The sequence below is a fragment of the Arvicanthis niloticus genome, chromosome 2, assembly GCF_011762505.2.
Source record: "Arvicanthis niloticus isolate mArvNil1 chromosome 2, mArvNil1.pat.X, whole genome shotgun sequence".
Classification (NCBI taxonomy): domain Eukaryota; kingdom Metazoa; phylum Chordata; class Mammalia; order Rodentia; family Muridae; genus Arvicanthis; species Arvicanthis niloticus.
The window spans coordinates 51,422,282-51,442,588 of NC_047659.1; the positions used below are offsets into that span (position 1 = coordinate 51,422,282).

At 37.7% G+C, this 20,307-nt stretch overlaps 1 protein-coding gene across 1 annotated transcript in view; it reads left to right on the forward strand.

The window, feature by feature from the left end:
* Agps (alkylglycerone phosphate synthase) overlaps window positions 1–20,307 on the forward strand; it is a 97,617-nt gene that overhangs the window by 69,328 nt on the left and 7,982 nt on the right. The window contains exons 16-19 of the mRNA XM_034494389.2: window positions 1,032–1,093; window positions 2,987–3,076; window positions 7,885–7,984; window positions 9,800–9,857. Of these exons, the coding sequence (XP_034350280.1) occupies window positions 1,032–1,093; window positions 2,987–3,076; window positions 7,885–7,984; window positions 9,800–9,857 (310 nt within the window). The remainder of the gene's footprint in view (window positions 1–1,031; window positions 1,094–2,986; window positions 3,077–7,884; window positions 7,985–9,799; window positions 9,858–20,307) is intronic.

The following is a 20,307-nucleotide window of genomic DNA, read 5'->3' on the forward strand; positions in this document are numbered from 1 at the left end:
TGGATCTTTTTCCCCAAATTTATTTTATTTTTACATTCCCCCTTACATTTATTTATTTTGTGTTTGAGTATATACATGTGTGTAGGTGCACATGTCATAATACATTCTTGGAGGACAGTGTTCAGGAGTCAGCTCTCATCTCCCACCTTAGGGCTGTGGTTATCAAACTGAGGTCCTCAGGCTTGGTGACAGCTGCCTCACCTGTCCTACTTACTTGAATCTTTAAAGCCATTTTTTAGCACACACTTCTACTGTCATAGGACATGATTCCCAGACAATGGGTGTGTACCACTGAACACACATTTTACATCAGTAGACTTGGAGGTGTGTGTTCTTGGCACTTAGTGGAATTAAAGTGCTTGTTTTATCCCCCCCCCCCAGCCTCTCCCTTTCCCTCCCCCTCTCTCCCTTCCTCTCTTTCTTTCTAGTTGTTTAGTTAGCTAGAGTTAGTTAGCTAGTTAGTTAGTTTTGGTTTTTGGTTTTTTGAGAGACAGGATTTCTCTGTATAATCCTGGCTGTTAGGGAACTCATTCTGTAGACCAGGCTGGCCTCGAACTCAGATCTGACTTTCTCTGCAGCTTAAGGGCTAGAAGTAAAGATGTGCACAACCACACCTGCTATGTTTTCTAAATTTGTTTCTAAATAAAAGTTGATGTGAGGAAACTCCTACCTCTTGTTACTTTCACCTTGAAGCTCAGTTTTTATATTGGCTATTTACTACTTTGGCCGCTACAGATCTATTCTCTAATCTTTTCTACATGTGTATAAGCTTTTCTATGATAGAGACTCCATTCACTAAAGAAATATCTGAGTTTCTTTTCTATGTCAGATACTTCATATGCTGCTGAGTCTATGGAGAGCAACAGACAAGGTTCCTGTCTTCAGAGACGTCATATCACACTTGGGAACTTTCCAGAGTTCTTATGAGACAACGAATGGTTTAGATTAGATCAGAGATGCACTACTAATAACTTCCAGAGAGTCTAGTGGTTTTATTAATTAATTTTCATGACTTTTATGTGTCTTTACAGGATTTGGGTTTGGAATACTATGTAATGGGAGAATCTTTTGAGACTTCTGCTCCTTGGGACAGGTAAAACCTAATAAACGGATTTCTCTGATATACTTTATAATTGATGCATGTATGTGGATATGCAATTTATCTGTGTGTGAATAAGGAAGGTTTAAATTGTTTTATAAGAAACACTGAAAGAAGAAAGGTACTTTTGTTGAAATTAATATATAAATACCGTTGCTTTCAACCTTCACCCCACCCCTTTTCTAGATTAAGATAAATTTGCTTGGAAGGAACCCAACAAACAAACCATATTGAAGTTAACATTTTGAAGACTCTTACTAAACACAAAATGCTGCTGTGTCGTTTGGCTTTGCTTAGGTGATTCATTGTACTTAAGTGTTCTTTTGAAGGCCTTCTTCCCCACCCCAAATTATTAATCCTCTTAGCTTTCTTTTGTAATGTACTATTTAGCTTTGATATGTGTGTCTAGATTTAACAAGATCTTCACTTGTGTTTAAGTGATTTCAGAAAGAAATCTATTTTAAAATATTAAGCATAATTTCCATTTTTAAATTTAAACAAAATTTTGTTACTAAAACACATTGTAGAAAATGTCCTTGGTAGTATGCATGGGAAGTATTGTCTGGGTTTCTCTCCTGGAAACACTTATCTACAACCATGCATACTCAGACAGTGTAGGAGGCAGTAATAAAAGCTGGGGAGTACTTTCATAAACATGGACTTTTGAATTAACTTTCAGTACTTGAGAAAATCCTCAGTGTATTTTATGTTTTTTGAACATGCCTACATTTTACATTTGCTTTATAAGATGCATGAGTTCTTTTCAGGCACTAGTGAACTACATAGGCTGTAGCAGATCCTTTTGAACCCACTATTTAGGTATTAAATATTTAACATCTTGTTCTCATACCTTATTTTTCCATTTGGAAAGCTTCTGTCTTTTCTGCACTATCTTAATCTACTGTGGACTTTGAGTTTTGGAGCACTGGTCATCATATTCTAAGAATTGTTTTCAGACTGACCAGTTTCTAGGATCACAGTCATCACTGCTCCTCCCCCCCTCCCCCCAATTGCAGACTTTTTAAAAAGAATTTTCAGACAGTCTATATGATTCTGGCTGTCCTTGAACCTGCTGTGCAGCCAGAACAAAGGACTTATGATCTTTTTGCCTAAGCCTCTGGTATGTACGAGCATATATCACCACACCCCTGCTTTTTTTTTTTTTTTTTTTAAACAAATTTAAAGGTACTTTTTTCACAAGGGGACTACATCTTAAAAAATAAAAAGAGTTTTCAGCTAGCCACTATTGAGCCTTTTGGAGCAATAGTTTGGCAGGCAATGCGCCTGGGCAGTGCTATCATTGATGACTTCAGTCTGCCTTGTCTCTCCTTGTCTTAGTATGGATTGCTAGATAGACTGCCATAAACTAGCTGGCTTACATATTTTAAATGTAGATCTTTTTTCTCCTCACCTTGAAGTGCGATATCAGGGTGCTTTGGATATCTGGGATGCTATTGAAGGCCCTCTTGGTTTATGGAAAGTCACCTCGTGTGTCTTCATGTGGCTGAAAGCAAGCTTCTTGTGTCATCTTCCCCACCCCCATACCCTCCCTCCCACATCAGTTTCATTCATTGGGACTTCACTCTCATGACCTGATTACCTTTGGAGGCCCAAGCCCCTGACTCCTAATACACCATACCATCACATGGTGTGAAGGGGAGGATTTCAGGCTGTGCATTTTGAGGTGGATTCAGACCTTCAGGCATTTGTCAGTGGGAAAATGGATTAGTATAGTGTCGCCTCTTTAGTGTTATAATTTTTTTACCTGGTAATGTTCTCTTATCTTAACTGTAGAGGCCAGTCAGTTAAACAAATATGTGAATACATGAACTGATGAAGGAAAAATAAAAAATGGCATAAAAAAACTTTATGTTGTATCTTTTCTAGGGTTATAGATCTGTGTAGAAATGTAAAAGAGAGGATAAGAAGGGAATGCAAAGAAAGGGGAGTTCAGTTTGCACCTCTTTCTACGTGCAGGTGAGTTTCCATGCTTGTTTATACTCATCCTGGAAAGTACTGCTTACAACCTTTACTGTTGTGTGGGTGGTTATGTGTGTATGAGCTGTGTGTCTACATGGGTGTGTGCGCCATAGCGTGCGTATGGAAGTCATAGGATTCCATGAAGTTGCTTCTCTCCTTCCCCTTTGGGTCTGGGCATTGAGCTCAAGCAGACAGATGTGCATAGCAAGCGCTTTTATCCCAGGACCCTTAATGTGTTTAAACAGTTGCAAAATATAGTTTTCCAACTAAGAAGCAGCTTTGGTCTGTTCATGTGGCAAACTTCCTGCACATCTCACTACATGTGTCTCTCTCGATCCTTAGCCCCTGAGCAAGGCACACTGGTTCCTGAGTGAGCGTTCTGCCCTCTCAGAACCCTGGACAAAGGAAGCCTTTTTTGCTTCCTGGAGCTACAAACTACAGTAGAGGCATAGAACTGTAAACTCTAGAAACATTTTTTGTGTGCATGGGCACGAGTGTGTGTGTGTGTGTGTGTGTGTGTATGTGTTGGGAGGGGTGTATAAACATTTATGAAAGGAGTGAAAGACTCAAGTGATAATTAACTTGTTGCTTCCCAATAGATGTTTCTTTGATAATACATATATTCCGTATTTTTGCAGTTAAGTTTGGTAGCCATAAGCTACACTGGTTAGTGAGTAACTGAAATGTTGCTTGTGTGAAATTATAAAAAATCATTTTAAGTTTTAAAAATTACCTGTAATCCATATCTTCCATGTTGGATGACTGGTTAACGGCTTTTATCTTTTTTTTTTTTTTTTTTTTTTAATTAAATAGAAGCCCCAAAGGAAGTTTTTTGTTTTTTTTTTTGTTTTTTTTTTTTTTCTGAGAAGGGACCCTTTATATTTAGTTATAGTGTTAATTTTATATGTAAACACTATGTTACATGTGTCATGACAAGATGAACATTTAACTCTCTAGAAAGGTATTAAAGTAATTTAAAATGGAGAATAAATGGCAATCATAACAAATCATGAAAAGAGAACCTTAAAAAAGGATAACTGTAGCTGCCATTATCCACTGTGGAGCTGCCTCACATTGTTACTGTGTATGTGCATCATCTGTCTGTTGAGGGGACACCGAAAGAACACATCTTCAGTATTAGGGATACAAACTACTTAGAATGTAAAGGAATACAGTAAATGTATGTCTCTTTTAAATGTGTGTCTCTTTTAAATGTAGCTGATATTGGACCTCAGGATGTACTTCAGCATCAGGCATTTCTGGTGTGAGTCTGTCTCCAGCTTCCAATGCTTTAGACTTTGTGATGGTGTGAAGCACACCAACTCAGCCATTTTTCTGTCACTCTCAGTATAGCCTTCAGTAATTACACATGCTCAGTACTGTTGGCTACTGTAGCTGTGCCAAGCATAATTGAGATCTGTTCAGCTATGATTTTTGGTAGCTACATATACCCAGTGTATAACATTTTTACCTCACAATGAAATTTTTTACATACCTCTCTCATTAAGTTCAGGATTGTCTGCATTTCTGTTTGTGATGCTTGTTTCTTTGATTTATTTTATTTAATCTCATCCTGGGAAGTATGTTTGAAGTTTTGTTCCATCCCAGGAATCAGGGCAATATTTTAGACAGCTTTTGAAGATTTGGTATAAGACAGAACAGAATGTATCAGAAGAGTGGAGTTACTGGTCTGCTCATTAGCGAGAATTTCATCTCTTCACACTCTTTCTTTTTTTAATGACAGTTTTTCATTATTTAAATTTTGGGGTAGGCCAAGGTTGGCTAAATCTGTTAGGTCTATCATATTTACTATAGATTTAGTGATGTTTTTTATATATAAAAATGTATAATATATTGATCCTAAATTTGTTGAAAGTTGGCTGTCTTAGGATTTCCACTGCTATAATGAAACAAAAGAAACTTGGGAAGGAAAGGGTTTATTTCAGCTTACAGCTCTAGGGTGACACTTTATCACTGAGGGATGTCAGGGTGGAAACTGATGCAGGAGTGTTGCTCAGCCTTGTTCAGCCTGCTTTCTCATAGCATCCAGGCCCACCACCAGCCCACAGTGGGTTTTCTCTCCCACACCAATCAACAGTCAAGAAAAGGAACCAACAGCCCAATCTGTGGAGCCATTTTGAGGTTTGATCCCAAATTACTAGAGTTACATTGACATAAAATTAGCCAGCACAGTGGCAATGTTCTATTAAAACTGGTTCCATTTTCTGTGTATTGATATCAATGATCACCTCATGAGTGGTGTATACTCTTCATTCCTGTAAGCACACTTTACTTATCCTTTAACTTTTTTTTTTTTTAACTTGGTTCTTCCTGATCACAGCACCTCATAGTTAAAATAGTTCTCCAATTTTCTTAAACTTGTAAATCTGGAACTTAAAATGTAAATGTTCAAGGAATCTTTTTTAGGAGTGTGAATTAACTCTAGAAGGAAAGCACAGCTGGCAAATTGATATAGCATTATTAAACAGTTCATTTCCTCTGTTGTAAGGCACCTAACATTTGGCCAAAAAACCATTACTGTTTTAGATTAGAGTCTGTTTGTACTGTGTAGTAAAAGTACTTGCTCTTTCTGTTAGAGTGAGTCCATTGTGGTTTCTCCATGGCTTGCATTTGGAAATTTAATTGTGATTGTCCAGACTTCCTTTTTGTGTGTCCTAATTGCATTTTGAAAGCCCAGATATCTATTACATAGATGATTTAAGAATCTAACATCCTTGATATCTTTTGTATATACACATACAACATACACATGGAGTCACAGACAGTACTTTAAGGTCATGCCACTGCAGTTGATCTGATCACTTTTGTTTTTCATGTCCTTGCTATTTATTGTGAGCTCTGTGAGGAGGCTGTAGTTAAGTCTGATCCTGTTTGGTGTTTGAGCATCTCTCCTACTTCTCAACTGTATTTCTTTCTGTTAACTTGGGGATGTTTGGAAGACCTGTAACTTAACTCATCGCCACATTCTATCAAATCTGTTTCTTCAGCTTCAGTATGCTGAAGTGTTGTTTGTTTGTTTTAACTTTCAAGTAAGATGAATGTTTTGTTCATTTCAAGTCAACTGGAAAAACATTTGTAGTGCTTTAAATGTTTTTTTAAACTTTGGAGGGATAATAATCTAGACTTAGAAGAAAGCTTCAGAATAGTAGAGTTGTGTTACTTTCTTTTCCTGATGCTGTGATGAAGTAATAAAAGCAATTTAAGAATGAAGATTTTAATTTTAGCTCACAGTTCAAGATACAGTCCTTCATGGTGAGCAAGTCAGAGCAGCAGGGGTCTCCAGCAGTACTCATCACATCCACAAGCAGGAGACTGGATAAATGCATGCTGCTGCTCAGTTCCAGGTTTGCACTTAGTCCAGCATCCTCTGCCCAGGAAATGGTTCTATCTGAAGGAAGATGGATTTTCCTTTATTGGTTAACATAATCACAGAAATCCCACAGGCATGCCCAGAGGCACGTCTCCTAGATGCCTCTAGATTCTGTCAACTTGGCAATTAGCAGTAACCATCACATTTTTATATACACCTCACTCGTTTTTCCTTATGTGGTTACGTAGTATGATTATAAAAGTGTAAAAACCAGTATTTTCTATTGTTGATTGACTTTTAATGTGGTTTTTTAAGTTGCATAAAGCTGTTGATATTCTTTGTCTTCATATTCATCCAATGTCTCTATCTAATATAACACAGACAGTACAGTTACACTACTTGTGTTGTCAAGCTGTGTCCCCTTTTAAGAGCCATTAAACTGAGAGTAGAGTTGTCAGTATTCCTCACTTGTGTTCTGTAAGGAGTCACATATTGACTATAGAGAGCTTAGGAATTTCTTCTAACACATTTACACTATTTTCTTTTCCCCCACTCAACTTCAGTGATTTACTTTTTTCTGCCTCAAATTTTCTGATCCACAAGAATCTAATCATATGACAGCACATGGTATTACTATCAGAGTATCTATGTATTTTGCAGAGATGTGTGTGTTTTATCATCAATGTAGATTTTTTTTAAATAATGAAAATTAATTAAGTTCTTGGTATTTGCTTGTCTCTGTGTAGTTCATATTTCTGTTCCAGAGAGTAATGAATCAATGAAAGAACAAATTCTTTGTTTCTAATGTTGCCTTATAGGTGATAGATGTTTTGTAGTATGTCTTTACTATGATGGTGTAAAATGTATCCATGTATATAGACTTGAACAGTACTAGTACTGTGCTTAAAATACATAAGATGAATATAACAGGGAAAAATAAGTTAGTTTTATAGTTGGGATAAGGACGCTTAAAAAAAAGTCAGGTTTTAGTTACATGCTATTTTGGCTGTGCACGTTAAAGCAGACTGTATTTTTATATGTATACTTGACTATATTTTAAATGTTTTCAGATATACTGCTTAAAATAAGGTTCTGTTTCTTGTAGATAACTTCAATAAGCCCACTGAGAATGATTTTTTTGTAAAATACTAAATTTCATAAAAATTTCCCAGTAATTGTGGTTGCATAAAACAGAATAACTGATTGAGCCATGCACTTGCAATATTGATTAACCTCACATTTAAATGAAAGAAAGCAAAATCCTTTGTTTCCCACTACATTCTTAGCATACCTGTTCTGGCAACAGCTGCAGAGGAGCTGGCTGACCCTTTCCCTAAGATTGGGAGGTTGAGTAGAGGGTGAAGATGGCCTGGCTCAATTCCCAGCTGATCTTATCTTTGAAATTTCTAGATGTTAAATCTGTTTTCACTGAACTTAAAGCCCTTTTGGGGATTTTTATCTGTTTGTCTTTTAGGGTGACACAGACTTACGATGCAGGTGCATGTATCTACTTCTATTTTGCCTTTAACTACAGGGGAATTAGTGACCCACTGACTGTGTTTGAACAGACTGAGGTAATTTTGTATGTAGTTTTTGTGTTGTTCTTTTATTTAAATAAATTTTAGTTCTGACTTAGGAATTTTAGTTTGAGTCACCTTAGTCACACTTGGCTTGCTTAGCTGCTAGCTCACTGAAATGAAAGGTATGTCGAGTCTACCAATGTACCTACCAGATTTTCAGTCTGAAATTAATGTTGTGTATTTCTGAAGCCCATGTCTCTTTGGTTGTTACTTTCAGTGTGTTGTAGCCAATTAAATAACAACAGGAGCCTTTATGACTGTGGGGGTCTTTGATGTCCCTTTGGCAATCCATCCATGTGATAAGACTGTGTATAGGTCTTTGGAGTTTATCGCTAATAGTTTCACTTACATTTCTTAAGTGGCCTTAAGCTGCTGGTTTTTATAGACTCGTGGTGATGGCTCTGCTCCTTGTTAGAAGCAGCATAGAATCCTCCACTAAACTGGAGGAAGCCATAGCAGGCGTGGCACACAGGTTACCTTAGTGTTTTAAGTTGATTATGTGCCTGCCAATGATATCTCTCATCCTCAGAAATTTAAGTGTATTCTTTATGGGTGTGTGTGTGTGTGTGTGTGTGTATGCATACAATCCCACACAAGTAGAGGTCATAGGATAACTTGTGGGGAGTGGCTATTTCTCTTTACCATATGAGTCCCAGGGATAAAACTCGGGTAGTCAGGTTTGGTAGTAAGTGCCTTTGTGTACTGTGGGATCTCATCTGCCCACAGATTTGAGTATATTTGTATTTCCTTGACTGGCCTATGAAAATCCCTTGCTTAGCTAGGCATAATGGTACACACCTGTATTTTCAAGCACTAGGGAGGTAGAGGCAGGAGAACTGCAGTAAACTTGGGTCAGCCTGGTTTGATGATCAGGCCAGCCAGGGTTATATAGCATCATCTCAAAACCCACAAACAAACGAAGCTTCTTTCTTGGAAACTGCAAATTGAAATTCTATTTTCCAGTTCTGTTACTCGATTAATTCTTGATCTCAAGGAGCTGTTTTATTTGAAGTGATTTATTAGAAATAAGTTTTTCAGCAAAGGCTTGGATACTTATAATTATATGGAAAACCTCAACACCTAAGTCCTGAAGATCCCCATAGATACTTTGCTATGTGGTGTTCATATGTTACACCTGGGTGGTCTTCTGGAGGCAGAGGCAGGTAGATCTCTGTGAGTTGGAAACTAGACATGTCTACAGAGAGTTCCAGGATATCCAGGGCTATATGGAGAAATTCTGTCTCAAAAACCAAGAACAAAACAAACAACAAAAAGAATAGAAAATATAATAAAATGTATGTGTGAAGATCCATAATGAAACCCATCACTTTGTATACTAACCTAAATTGTTTTTCAATTGAAAGTTAAAAGAGGACAAGGACGTAAGCAGGGAAGAGGGGAAACAGAAAGGCTCAAGGCAGCTCCGGCCTTCCATTATGCGTGTTGTCTGTATTCTGTTCATCTTTTGACCCATGTGCACTCAGAAGTATGATCAGGGCCTATCACCTTAGGAGGTTAAGCAAGGGGACAGAGTGGAAGTTTGGGTTCTTTTTTCCTCCTTCCCTCCTCCCCTACTTTTATTCCTCTTAGATATGTATATAGAACTAACAAATAATTTATCCCATGTGACTGAACTGAGAGATGCTCGAGCTCCCTAAGAGTGTTGATGCTTATATAGTGGAAATAAATGAAAGAGTTCAAGCAGATTGCTTGGTGCCTTTCTGGCATCCAGGGAGAAGTCAGTAAATGTTAGTCACTCTAAAGTGAAATCCAGGGAGCAGTAACATTTTGTGTTCTTTTCGTTTACAGGCAGCTGCTAGAGATGAAATCCTTGCCAATGGAGGGAGCCTGTCACACCATCATGGAGGTATTTTTAAAGGGGACTGGTATAGAATTTCTAATGCTCTTGCTTTTTAAAATATTTGGTCCAATAAAAACCTGGGGAATATCATCATGTGACTAATTTGAGAGTACTTGAGATTCGGAAACATTTTCATGTCTTAGAATAACTGATCAAAGTAGGTAGATTATGTTATACCCAGAATGCCTGGTTTGATAGTCTACCTTCATATGAAGTCTGTCAGCTTTCCTAATTCTCAGGACCCTCATGATGATAGACAGCAGATTACCTTACCTGGGAGGTGTTTGACCATTACAGCCAAAGCTTTAAAGGAAAGAAAGAAAAACAAAACCCTTTCAGTCTTTTCCAGCCACTGTTGGAATGAGTATACATGAACATCAGTTGTACGTATAGTGAAACGTATTTGTTCTTTCTACACTTTAGCACATTACTCAACAAATAGTTGATCCCATGTGATCAAACTAAGAGATGTTTTCCCTAAAACTGCCATTATTAAAATTGTAATTTTGAGATGATCCCCAGATTCTCTGTAACAGAAACTCGTTACAAATACAAATGTAGAGATTAAAAATAAACTTAGGGAGGTACATAAGGACAAATAATCACCTACACATTAAACCCTTAACCTGTCCTGAATACCTCTTGTCCTTTTTGATTCCCCTCAGAACTGTATTATCTAAAATGCTATGCGTTTGTGTTTAAGTCATATGCACTTGCTTGTTGGGAAGTTGGGGTCCAGGAAGGCAATGATTTTCTTCTGTATGTTGCTTTATATTAAAATCAAGAACTGTTCTAGTACTCAGCCTCTGCCTGTGTATGGAGAGATAATGGAAGAATTCTGGTGGAAAGGGGTATACTGTAGAGTGGCTGTCTACACAAGCATTCTTATAGGCAGGGCTGGAGACCATTGATGATATAGATGAATGAGATGCAAGATAATTCTGGCACTGCTACATCAGTCTCATCTTTAATGCTGTCTTCTTTTCTTAACCTTCACAAGAAAGTTGAGTAGGTTGTCTAGTGAATATTAGAGTGGATAAATTAATCCTTTGCCTCTTTTCCTGGATATACTCTTTAGAACTTCTTTCTTTTGTGTGTGTGTGTGCACGCATGCATGAACGCTTGTGTACATATATGTGTTCATGGATGTGGAGGTCTGAGGCTGGGTGGGAATCTTCCTTGATGGCTCTTCCCCATTCACTGAGGCAGGGTTTCTCAGAGGTGATAGTGAATGTTTGGATGACAGTTGAAGAAAGGGCAGTAGAAATATCTTGCATGGAATTAAATGCTAGGTATGCTTCTGACCTTACACCTTTAAAAATCAGTAAATATGAGAAAGGGAACAGAGAAGGGGGTGACAGAAGCTTAAATTCTCATTTAGGGAATTGATTATTAAATGGCTGTTTCCTTGATTGTGGAATGATGGTCTTAGGTCACTCATATTTTGTAATGTGAGAAGTTTTGCCAAGATTGATGGTGATTAAGTGATCTGAAGCAGTGCAGAGGAGAGTCCTGCAGGTGGCCTTCTGTGGTCAGGAGCTCTGCTTTTCCTCTTTGCATACCCTGTGAGAATATTCAGGGTTCCCAAGAGTAGCTGTGTGTGTGGTTCCTAAAGGGAGACACATGATGCAGTTGCTTCTCAGACGTGTAGAGCTTCTATCTCAGAGGAACCTACTTGTCCATGTGCAGCTTACTTGACACAAGGCACCTCTAAAGCACTTACTGCAGAAAACTAAATTAAACTGTGAAGATAGATTTGAAATTTGGATTTTATTTGTGAAAGTTATAAAAGGCCGTTGTAGTACCCAATACCACAAGTGAGTCAATAAGCAATAGTTGGAAAGTGTATAAACTTTAACCTGTAATATATTGATTTTGATTTATCAACCCTTGGTCCCAAGAATTATGGAAATGCTCCCTGTGGGTTTTACTTGTCATAGACGCTGATCCCCAGGCCTTACAGCTGATCTATCTATCTAGCCTTTAGTGATTTTTTTTTTTTTTTTGATACTTAATGCCTTTTAATCTTGTATAATAGCCACCTAGGCTAGAGAATTGGAAAGATTTTTCTTCTCCTCAAGGGTGTTACACAGTCAGTCCAAGAGAGTAAGTATTAGAACATTTCAGAAACTGCTGGTGAAATTGTGCCCTGCTCACTGCTTTACATTAGCTTCCCCTTCATACTGGACAGTACTGTCAAGGCAAGCATAACGAATGCCTGACTGTCAGAAGGGAAGAGAAGATGAAGGAAATATTAATACTTGTACAGCTATAAATGTTTTCTGGACTCTGTGTAATGTAATCTCCTTTAATCCTCTTCAACACACAGCTGAGTAATGTTATTTCAAATGGAATTCAAAATATAAGCTGTTAATGCTGGTGTAAGAAATTGAATATAGCCGGGCAGTGGTGGCGCACGCCTTTAATCCCAGCACTTGGGAGGCAGAGGCAGGAGGATTTCTGAGTTTGAGGCCAGCCTGGTCTACAGAGTGAGTTCCAGGACAGCCAGGGCTACACAGAGAAACCCTGTCTTGAAAAAACAAAACAAAACAAAACAAAAGAATTTGAATATAACTTAGGGCTTTGTTCTTCAGTGCTGTCTTGTCCTTACACCAAGAAGCCTAAACTATGTGACATTATTTTAAATCTTTTTAAGATTGAATTTGACTGCCTTTGAAAAGAAATATTATGCATTAGTTTTCCTTTAGGAAAACTCTTCCTTTTCTTTCATTTTTCACATTATGTAAGATAATTACTTTTTAAACAAGGGCTACAGAAGGGAACCAAAATTTTAATTTTTTTATTGTAGGTTTTTTTTCGTAGTTCTTGCCCATAAATCCTTTTACTTTCTAGTTGGCTTTATGCTTCCTGATTGTAGGCATCTAACATTTTCAATATCAGGCACTGAAACAGTACAGGACAATTTATGTTATAGTGTCTTTGTTATTCCTTCTATTCTTGTAAATAATACCATGACCAAGGCAACATATAGAAGTGTTTATCTGGTGCTCATAGTTTCAGAGGGTTAGAGACCATGACCACTATGCAGGGAACATGGCAGCAGGTAGGCACCACTATGCAGGGAACATGGCAGCAGGTAGGCAGGCCTAGCAGTAACTAAGAGTTTACATCTTGAAATACAACCAGGAGACAGATGTTAAGAATGGCATAGGCCTTTGAAACCTCAAAGCCCACCACCAGTGACACACCTCCTCCAACGTGACCACACTTCTTAATCCTTCCCCAACAGTTTCACCAACCAGAGAGCAAGTACTCAGATATATGAGCCTATACAGGCCATTCTTATTCAAACCATACATAGAGTAAAACCACTCATACAATTTGTGTATATTTTCAAGTTCTGGGTTTAGAGATCTTTATTTGTTAAAGACGTCATACGTTGAGAAAACTCCATTTATTGGCTTGAAATAGAATGTGGCAAAGTTTGAGTCCATATTAAATTTAGAGGCTGCTGCATTAAGAGATTTTAAAATTTCTGTCCCATTTCTAGTATTTATTTTCTATGTGATCAGAAACAGTGACTGCATGGAAACAAATTCCAAACTACCTGATTTCTCATAATGCTTAGAAAAAGAACCTAGGCCTGCAGAGATGCAGAGACCACTCACATAATAACATCAAGAGGGTATGGTCTTGCTAAATGCTCCAATAGAGAGCCCACCCTTTCCTGCCCCCATCACTGTAGTGCCAGTCTCAGCCCCATAATGCAAAACCATCCTGAAGCCTTATGCTGATGAGTCCAGGAACCAAAAGATGTCTCCACTTTTTGGCACCACCTTAATTCAAATATGTTTCCTGTGGACACAGAGCAGTAAACACCCTCTTCACAGAAAGCACACACGTTCACAGAAATATTGAAAAGTAAGCTGAGCCTTTCTATAATTAATAGGATCCTATATTCAAGGAAGATCATAAAGTCAGTTTATATGGAGATCTTGTATTAAGATGAAGATTAAGATGATGTGTGGAGTGCAGTTGGATGGTAAGCACTTGCCTCACATGCAAAAAGTCCTAGGTTCATGTCTAAGCACCACACCTGTAGACACACACACACACACACACACACACACACACTGTAAATAGGAAAGGATATAGTCTTTGAAATAAGACCTATATTCCTAGCTCTGAGTTTACTGGTGAGATTGTAGGAAAGCGGATTCCCTGGCTGCAGTTGTCCTCAGCACCTCAGAGGCTCGTTAGAGGATGTGGTGTAGTGCATCTCGAGCATCCACAGTGCCTGCATGGAGGTGCTGAGACACTGCAGCATGCATCTTTAAGTAGGAGAGTACCAGAGAGAACTCTGGCTTATTTCCTTAATCTTTTGTACCAACCACTGAAGAGTGGCTTGCAGTTTATTTAGAAAAGATGTGCACATTTAAGGAGGTCTGACACTATCATTTTTATTTATAGCTTAGAGGTCTTACTCTATAGTTCTCTTAAAAATTTGCATGAAAGAAAAGAAGTTCACATTACTGGCAATGAAATTGGCTGTCATAAAATATCCGTTTACATACTAGCTTCTCTGTTTGAAGTTAAGCTTTCAAATGTCCATTGCTAATCATTATAGTTTCATAAAGCAAAAATGTTATTAGTGTGAAGTTTAAATAACATGTTTAATTGTGACATAGGCTTACTATTAATGCTTTTGAGAGATTGCTAATTTTATATGTATAAAAGATTTTCCTCACTTGTTCCCTGAACTGAAAATTTACTTTATTGATCTTCAGGCACTGTCATGCCACTCTCAGGACTGTGTTTGGTTGGGGATCTCTCTCTCTCTCTCTCTCTCTCTCTCTCTCTCTCTCTCTCTCTCTCTCTCAGCAGAACTATGAGCTTAGAGAATATTGATGAAGTTTTTCTTGGAGGGTTTGGCCTGTAATTGTGATTAATAACAGTTGCTTTCACTATCTGGAAACAGACAGGCTGGTGTGTCTGCCTACAATCATGCTGTGATAAATGGAGCTATTTTAACTTTGGTTTTGTGTATCAGAGAAAACAGATGTAGTCTGGAACTTGAGGCTGAAGGAAATAACAGTCTGCTTAACTTAATCTCCATAGCTCTTGTCTCTGCAGCTAATTTGCTGGTCAGTTTAAACAACAAAGTTTGTATTGACCACATATTTAACTTGAATTTAGACTTACAATTTTAAATCATTCATTTCTAAAATTATTCTTCAAGTCCTTTGCCAGTAAGTAAAATATTCTGATCAAATTTATCAGTCTTAGGTGAAATATTTGATATCTGAGCAAATCAAGGCAGTTATTAGCTTTCTGCCCCTTGGCAGTCAGTGTAGAAACTAGTAGCATCAGAAACATTTGAAGTACAAGAAGCTGAGCAGAGCATCTGTTAGGAACCTGTAGTGTGAAACAAAATGAAGGAAGGACGGAAAGGAGAAAAGAAAACAGACTTCCTGGCCATTGCTTGGTTTTCTGCTAGAAAATTACATACAAAAATTACATACAAAAATTAACAACAAATGCAAACCCAAATCTAAAATATAACAGCATTCACAACTGCTAAAAAATGAAATAAATGTGAATCTAATAAAATACATAGGCTTCAATCCGGGAAAATAATACAGGCTTTGTAATCTAAAAGTTACAGAATAACAATGGAAGGAACCAAGGAAGTCCTATGTAAATAAATGGAAGGCCTATTCCTGTAAAAATGTCATTTCTTTACAAACTGATCTATCTTTTAAAACACATTTTCTATTAGAATTTTGGCAGAGTTTTTCTTATGGATCTGGGAAAGATTATTCTAAAATTTATGTGATAAGACAAAGGAATTAAAATAATTTTGAAAAAAAGACAAAAATATCTTTCTGATTTTGAGCCTTATTATGTATTGTAGTTTCAGTAATCAACACTGCAGTGTTAGATCTATGGAATAGATACGAGAACATATAACTTGGTCCACACATCTGGACTCAGATTGATAGGGACACTCCAGTGGAAATGGTTCTGGAATAGCTGTACATCTGTAAGCACATGTGCATGTAACTACACACAAAAGAACATTGAACTAAATCTGCATCTATACAGAAATTAACTCTAAGTGGGTTATTATCTTAAATGTAAAACATGAAGCTCTAAAACTGTTCCAAAGTAGTATAGGAGAAAATCTTCAGTCCTATAGGCAGGCAGAGAATTCTTGGACTGGATCAATAGCATAATCCACAAAAGGACAAATTGGTTAACTGGACTCAACTATAAAAAGATGAAGATGGAACAGTCTGGATGTCTTTCAGCCTGTGAAGGGCTAAACAAACCCTGCTACTCTGTGTTCTGGAATTCTCAGTGGCAAAAGGGAAAGAATGATTGAACTGTAACTACTTGGGTGCATCTGTATGGGACTGTGCCAAGTGTATAAAAGCCAGTTCCAGAGGCTTCCTGCCCTTATGATTCTTTAACAATGTTGACAGGACAAAATGTTTGAGAAGGGATTAGTGGTTTCCAGAAGTCAGGGCTGGGGAGGTGGCTGGAGACAGGTAATACGTGGATGCTTTGGAGATAAAGCTGTGTTGTATCCTGACTGTAACAGGGTCAGCAGCTGTGTAGTATGGACAACAGTGACTTTACACCACATCAGATTAGAGAGCAAAATGTTTGACCTTTTAAGTTAATATTTTTCAGTTTCTTCTTAATGGCTGGCTTTTTCTCTCAGAACTTTTTATTTTTTTTATTACATATACTATTTTTCTACAGAAGCAATGTAAATAGATCTAGCAGTAGTTAAAAACAAATTTAATTCATAATATATCAGAACATCACAGCTTTTTATTCCTACCATAGGTGTAGCAAACTGTGAGGTCACAGGGAAAATCTCTTATCAAGTGCACTGCTTGCCACCCTCCCACCTAGGCAGCTGCAGAGACTCGGCCTAGGACAAAGGGCTGTCATAAACATGTGTTTGTTACTGCTAAACTTGTGTATCCTCGAGCCCCACAGGCATTTTAAAAAAGAATGGCAACTGTTTTCTTGGACTGTTAAAGAGAACGTTTTCTTTGTGGCAGTTTTTCATATAGATCCTTCCTTATAAAGTAAGGTGTTAGTGTGACGATGCCCATATTACATTATCATATTATTATAAGTACTTAGTTGTTTATAGTCTGTTTCATATGGTGCCCAAAGTTAATTCTAATTTTCACATATAGAATCTGTTAAAAATCTAATATCTGTTAGGTAAATTTTATTTCTGCTGTTGTTTTGTAGCTGTGCTGTACAATCTAGAAGCCATGATGCTACATATAACTATTTAATTTTCTGTAATTAAAAATAAAAAAATTACTCTCTTAGTTATCCTAAGCACATTAAATGCTCTGTGTCCACATATAACTAGTGGCCACTGTGCTGAACAGTTTAGATTTACAGTATTTTCTTGCAGGGTTGTGCTACTTGTAGCTGCTGATCCAGCATTGAAAGTACACCTTTATGGCAGTTGTTTGGGCTCCTGGGTGGTGAGCACTTAGAAGCATAGAGAGCCATGGATTTCTCAGTCTTGCCAGTAGCTACATTTTTGGCCAGATTTGGTGGAGTGCTGCTCTGTGAGTTGTGGAATGTTTAGCAGCACCCGTGGCTTCCACCCAGTAGATACCTATCTTAGTTAAGGTTGCTATTGTTATGATGAAATACCGTGACCAAAAAGGAAGTTGAAGAGCAAAGTATTTATTTTATATTTGGTTTGTTCTTCCATGTGATAGTCCATCACTGAAAGAAGTCAGGAAATGAACTCAAATAGGGCTGGAACCTGGATACAGGAGCTTATACAAGGCTATGGAGGGGTACTGTTACTGGCTTGCTTCCCATGGCTTGCTCAGCCTGCTTTCTTAGAAAACCCAGGAGCCCAACCTAGGGATGATACCACCCTGGGGGCCTCCTCTGTCAATCATTAATTAATAAAATGCTCTACAGATAGATTTTATCCAGGCATTTTCTTAATTGTGGTTCCTTTCTATATGACTTTAGCTTTTGTCAAGTTGACATAACTATCCAGCACAATGCCAATAACAGTTGCCCCATCAGGACAGTCAGAAATTTCCATAAACATTGTTAAGTGCTACTCACTGCAGTTGAGAATCACTAGTAAGGTTCAGAGAGTTCTCAAGATTTTGAAGAAATGAGAACTTGCAGTTCTGTGTCACGCCTTCTATACCTACTACAGAATAGCTCTAGGTATCCTCAAGAAATAATGCTAAAATACAGGAAGCACAGGGTGAATACAATCGAAGAAATAAGAAAACTACATTGCTTTACTAGATTTTTGAATCCCTATGCTGTATTTTAAATGTCTTGAGAATAACTGTGGTTCCATTCATTTTTACCTCAACTAAATGTATTGACTATCTTACTGTATGGTAGATACTGTATTATTTAACAAGACAACAAAGAACAATATAAGACATTGTTCTTAGTCTTCAAGAAAGAACATTTACTATTCTTTTCTTGTTTTATCAGTCTTATTTAACCTGATCATTTCCTTTGGTCTCTGTTGTGTGTATAAACACTCAGTTCTACTTTGGTTTAAATTTCAAGTGTAACAAAGTAATTGATGGTGGCACTAAAGACAGATTGAGTCCAGTTCTTACTTACTCTAATTACTGAAACTTCTTTTCAGTTTGTAGTTTCCAAAGAGCTCTTCAAACATTCAGAGGTGTTAGATAAACTGTGTAGACAAATCCTTAGCATAAGAAAACAACAATAAAAACTGGCACTGCTATCAAGTATTGTGATGGTGGACATTGTTATAACTCCAGTACTCAGGCATCTGAGGCAGGATGATGACAGGATTGAGACCTGGTCTCAGAAGACCAACAAAACCCACTAAACAACACAGAAAAGAAAAAAAAAAAAAAAAAAAAAAAAAAAACCAGGCATTTTAAATGTTGGCAATAAGAGAAAACCCATATAACACTGTAGTGTTCGTGGTCTTGAGCATTCGGTTTCTCTTACGAAGCCATGAAGAGTCATATTGTCCCATCTCAGATTCTCTTTCGGGCTAGATGCTATCACGTCTCAGGTAGAGATCTGTTGTCTGGCATTTACGATGCATGCAGTTTTGCCAGAAGCAACCAACCACAGTGTGCTTTACTGCACAAGCAGATGTACTTGGTGTTTTGCTTGTTATTTGTGATGGCTCATTTTGTGGTGATGGGATTAAGGCTGGGCCTGTGCATACTGAACATGTCCTACAGCCTTAGTTCTCAAGACCTGGCTGTTCAAATAATAGCTCTTACTTTTTGGCTTTTACTAATTCTACTTTTGTTCTTCAGCTTTAGTAAGCTTCTAAATAAGTACTCTATTTTATAATAGTCGGGTTTTTTTTTTCTACTCTTTCTGGTCCACTTCATTCTCTGTGTCCTCCTTCCTTCTACCAAGTACCTAGACCCTTGTAGCAGCGTGCCAGGCAAGCACTTTACCACTGCGCTGTGTGCCTGTCCTCCCATTTTGTTCTTCTGTATAAATCTGTAAAAGTCTTTCTACCCTTACAAACTGTGACTAGCAAGTTAAATATATCTAGATAAAGAGACCTCTTGTTCAGCTGACTCAGATTTATTCCTTTTAAGATAGAATTATTTAGTAGTTTCTGCTAAATCTTAAACCACAAAGAGGAGTTTCAGATAATGTTTGTGGGTCAGGTTAGCCATCATGTTCACATTTTTTTTAACATACGACACCACTCACTTCATCATTAACCTTGTACGTGTGTGTGTGTGTGTGTGTGTGTGTGTGTGTGTGTGTGTGTGTGTACGCTGTATATATGTACAAGTATGCCAGTGTATACATGTGGAGTCCAGAGGTTCACACTGAGTAGCATTCTCATCACTGGTACCGGACTCAACCTAGAATTTGTCTTCTGTGCTAGACTAGCGAGCCAGCAAGCACAAGGGGCCTGCCTGTCTTTGCCCATGCCCAGCACTGTGGTTACAGACAAGTGTTCAAAACACATTATTCCTTGAATCTGTCAAAAAAAAAAAAAAAAGCTGGGTAAAGTAAGTGATTTAAAAAAAATAAATCCCTGAACCTCCTATTTTCTCTACTCTAGAAGACAGACACCGTTGGAAGTCAGACTTTAGTTTAAACAGGAAAAGATGTTCCTGGCCACCAGATTCTCAAGTAGCCATCAACAGCACACATAGGATAATCATATGGAATGCATACACTTTCATGCCATATGCTTTTTTTGTAGTGCCTGCTGCATGGTAGGCATGTAGAAGTTGTCATCTTTGCTGTTTGTAGCCATTCAATCATATTTCCTGTCTGATAGGGTGTGCTCTATAAAGGGAACTGTTTCTTTTCGGAAAATAAATGTGCAGATGTTTAAGGTGCTAGCATATAAATGTTTAGCATATATGTCACAAGTGTATGGATGAGTATGGCTTCTGATTGATGAATATCAAGCAAGCTAAGAACTTTCTGACGTACATGTGGTCCA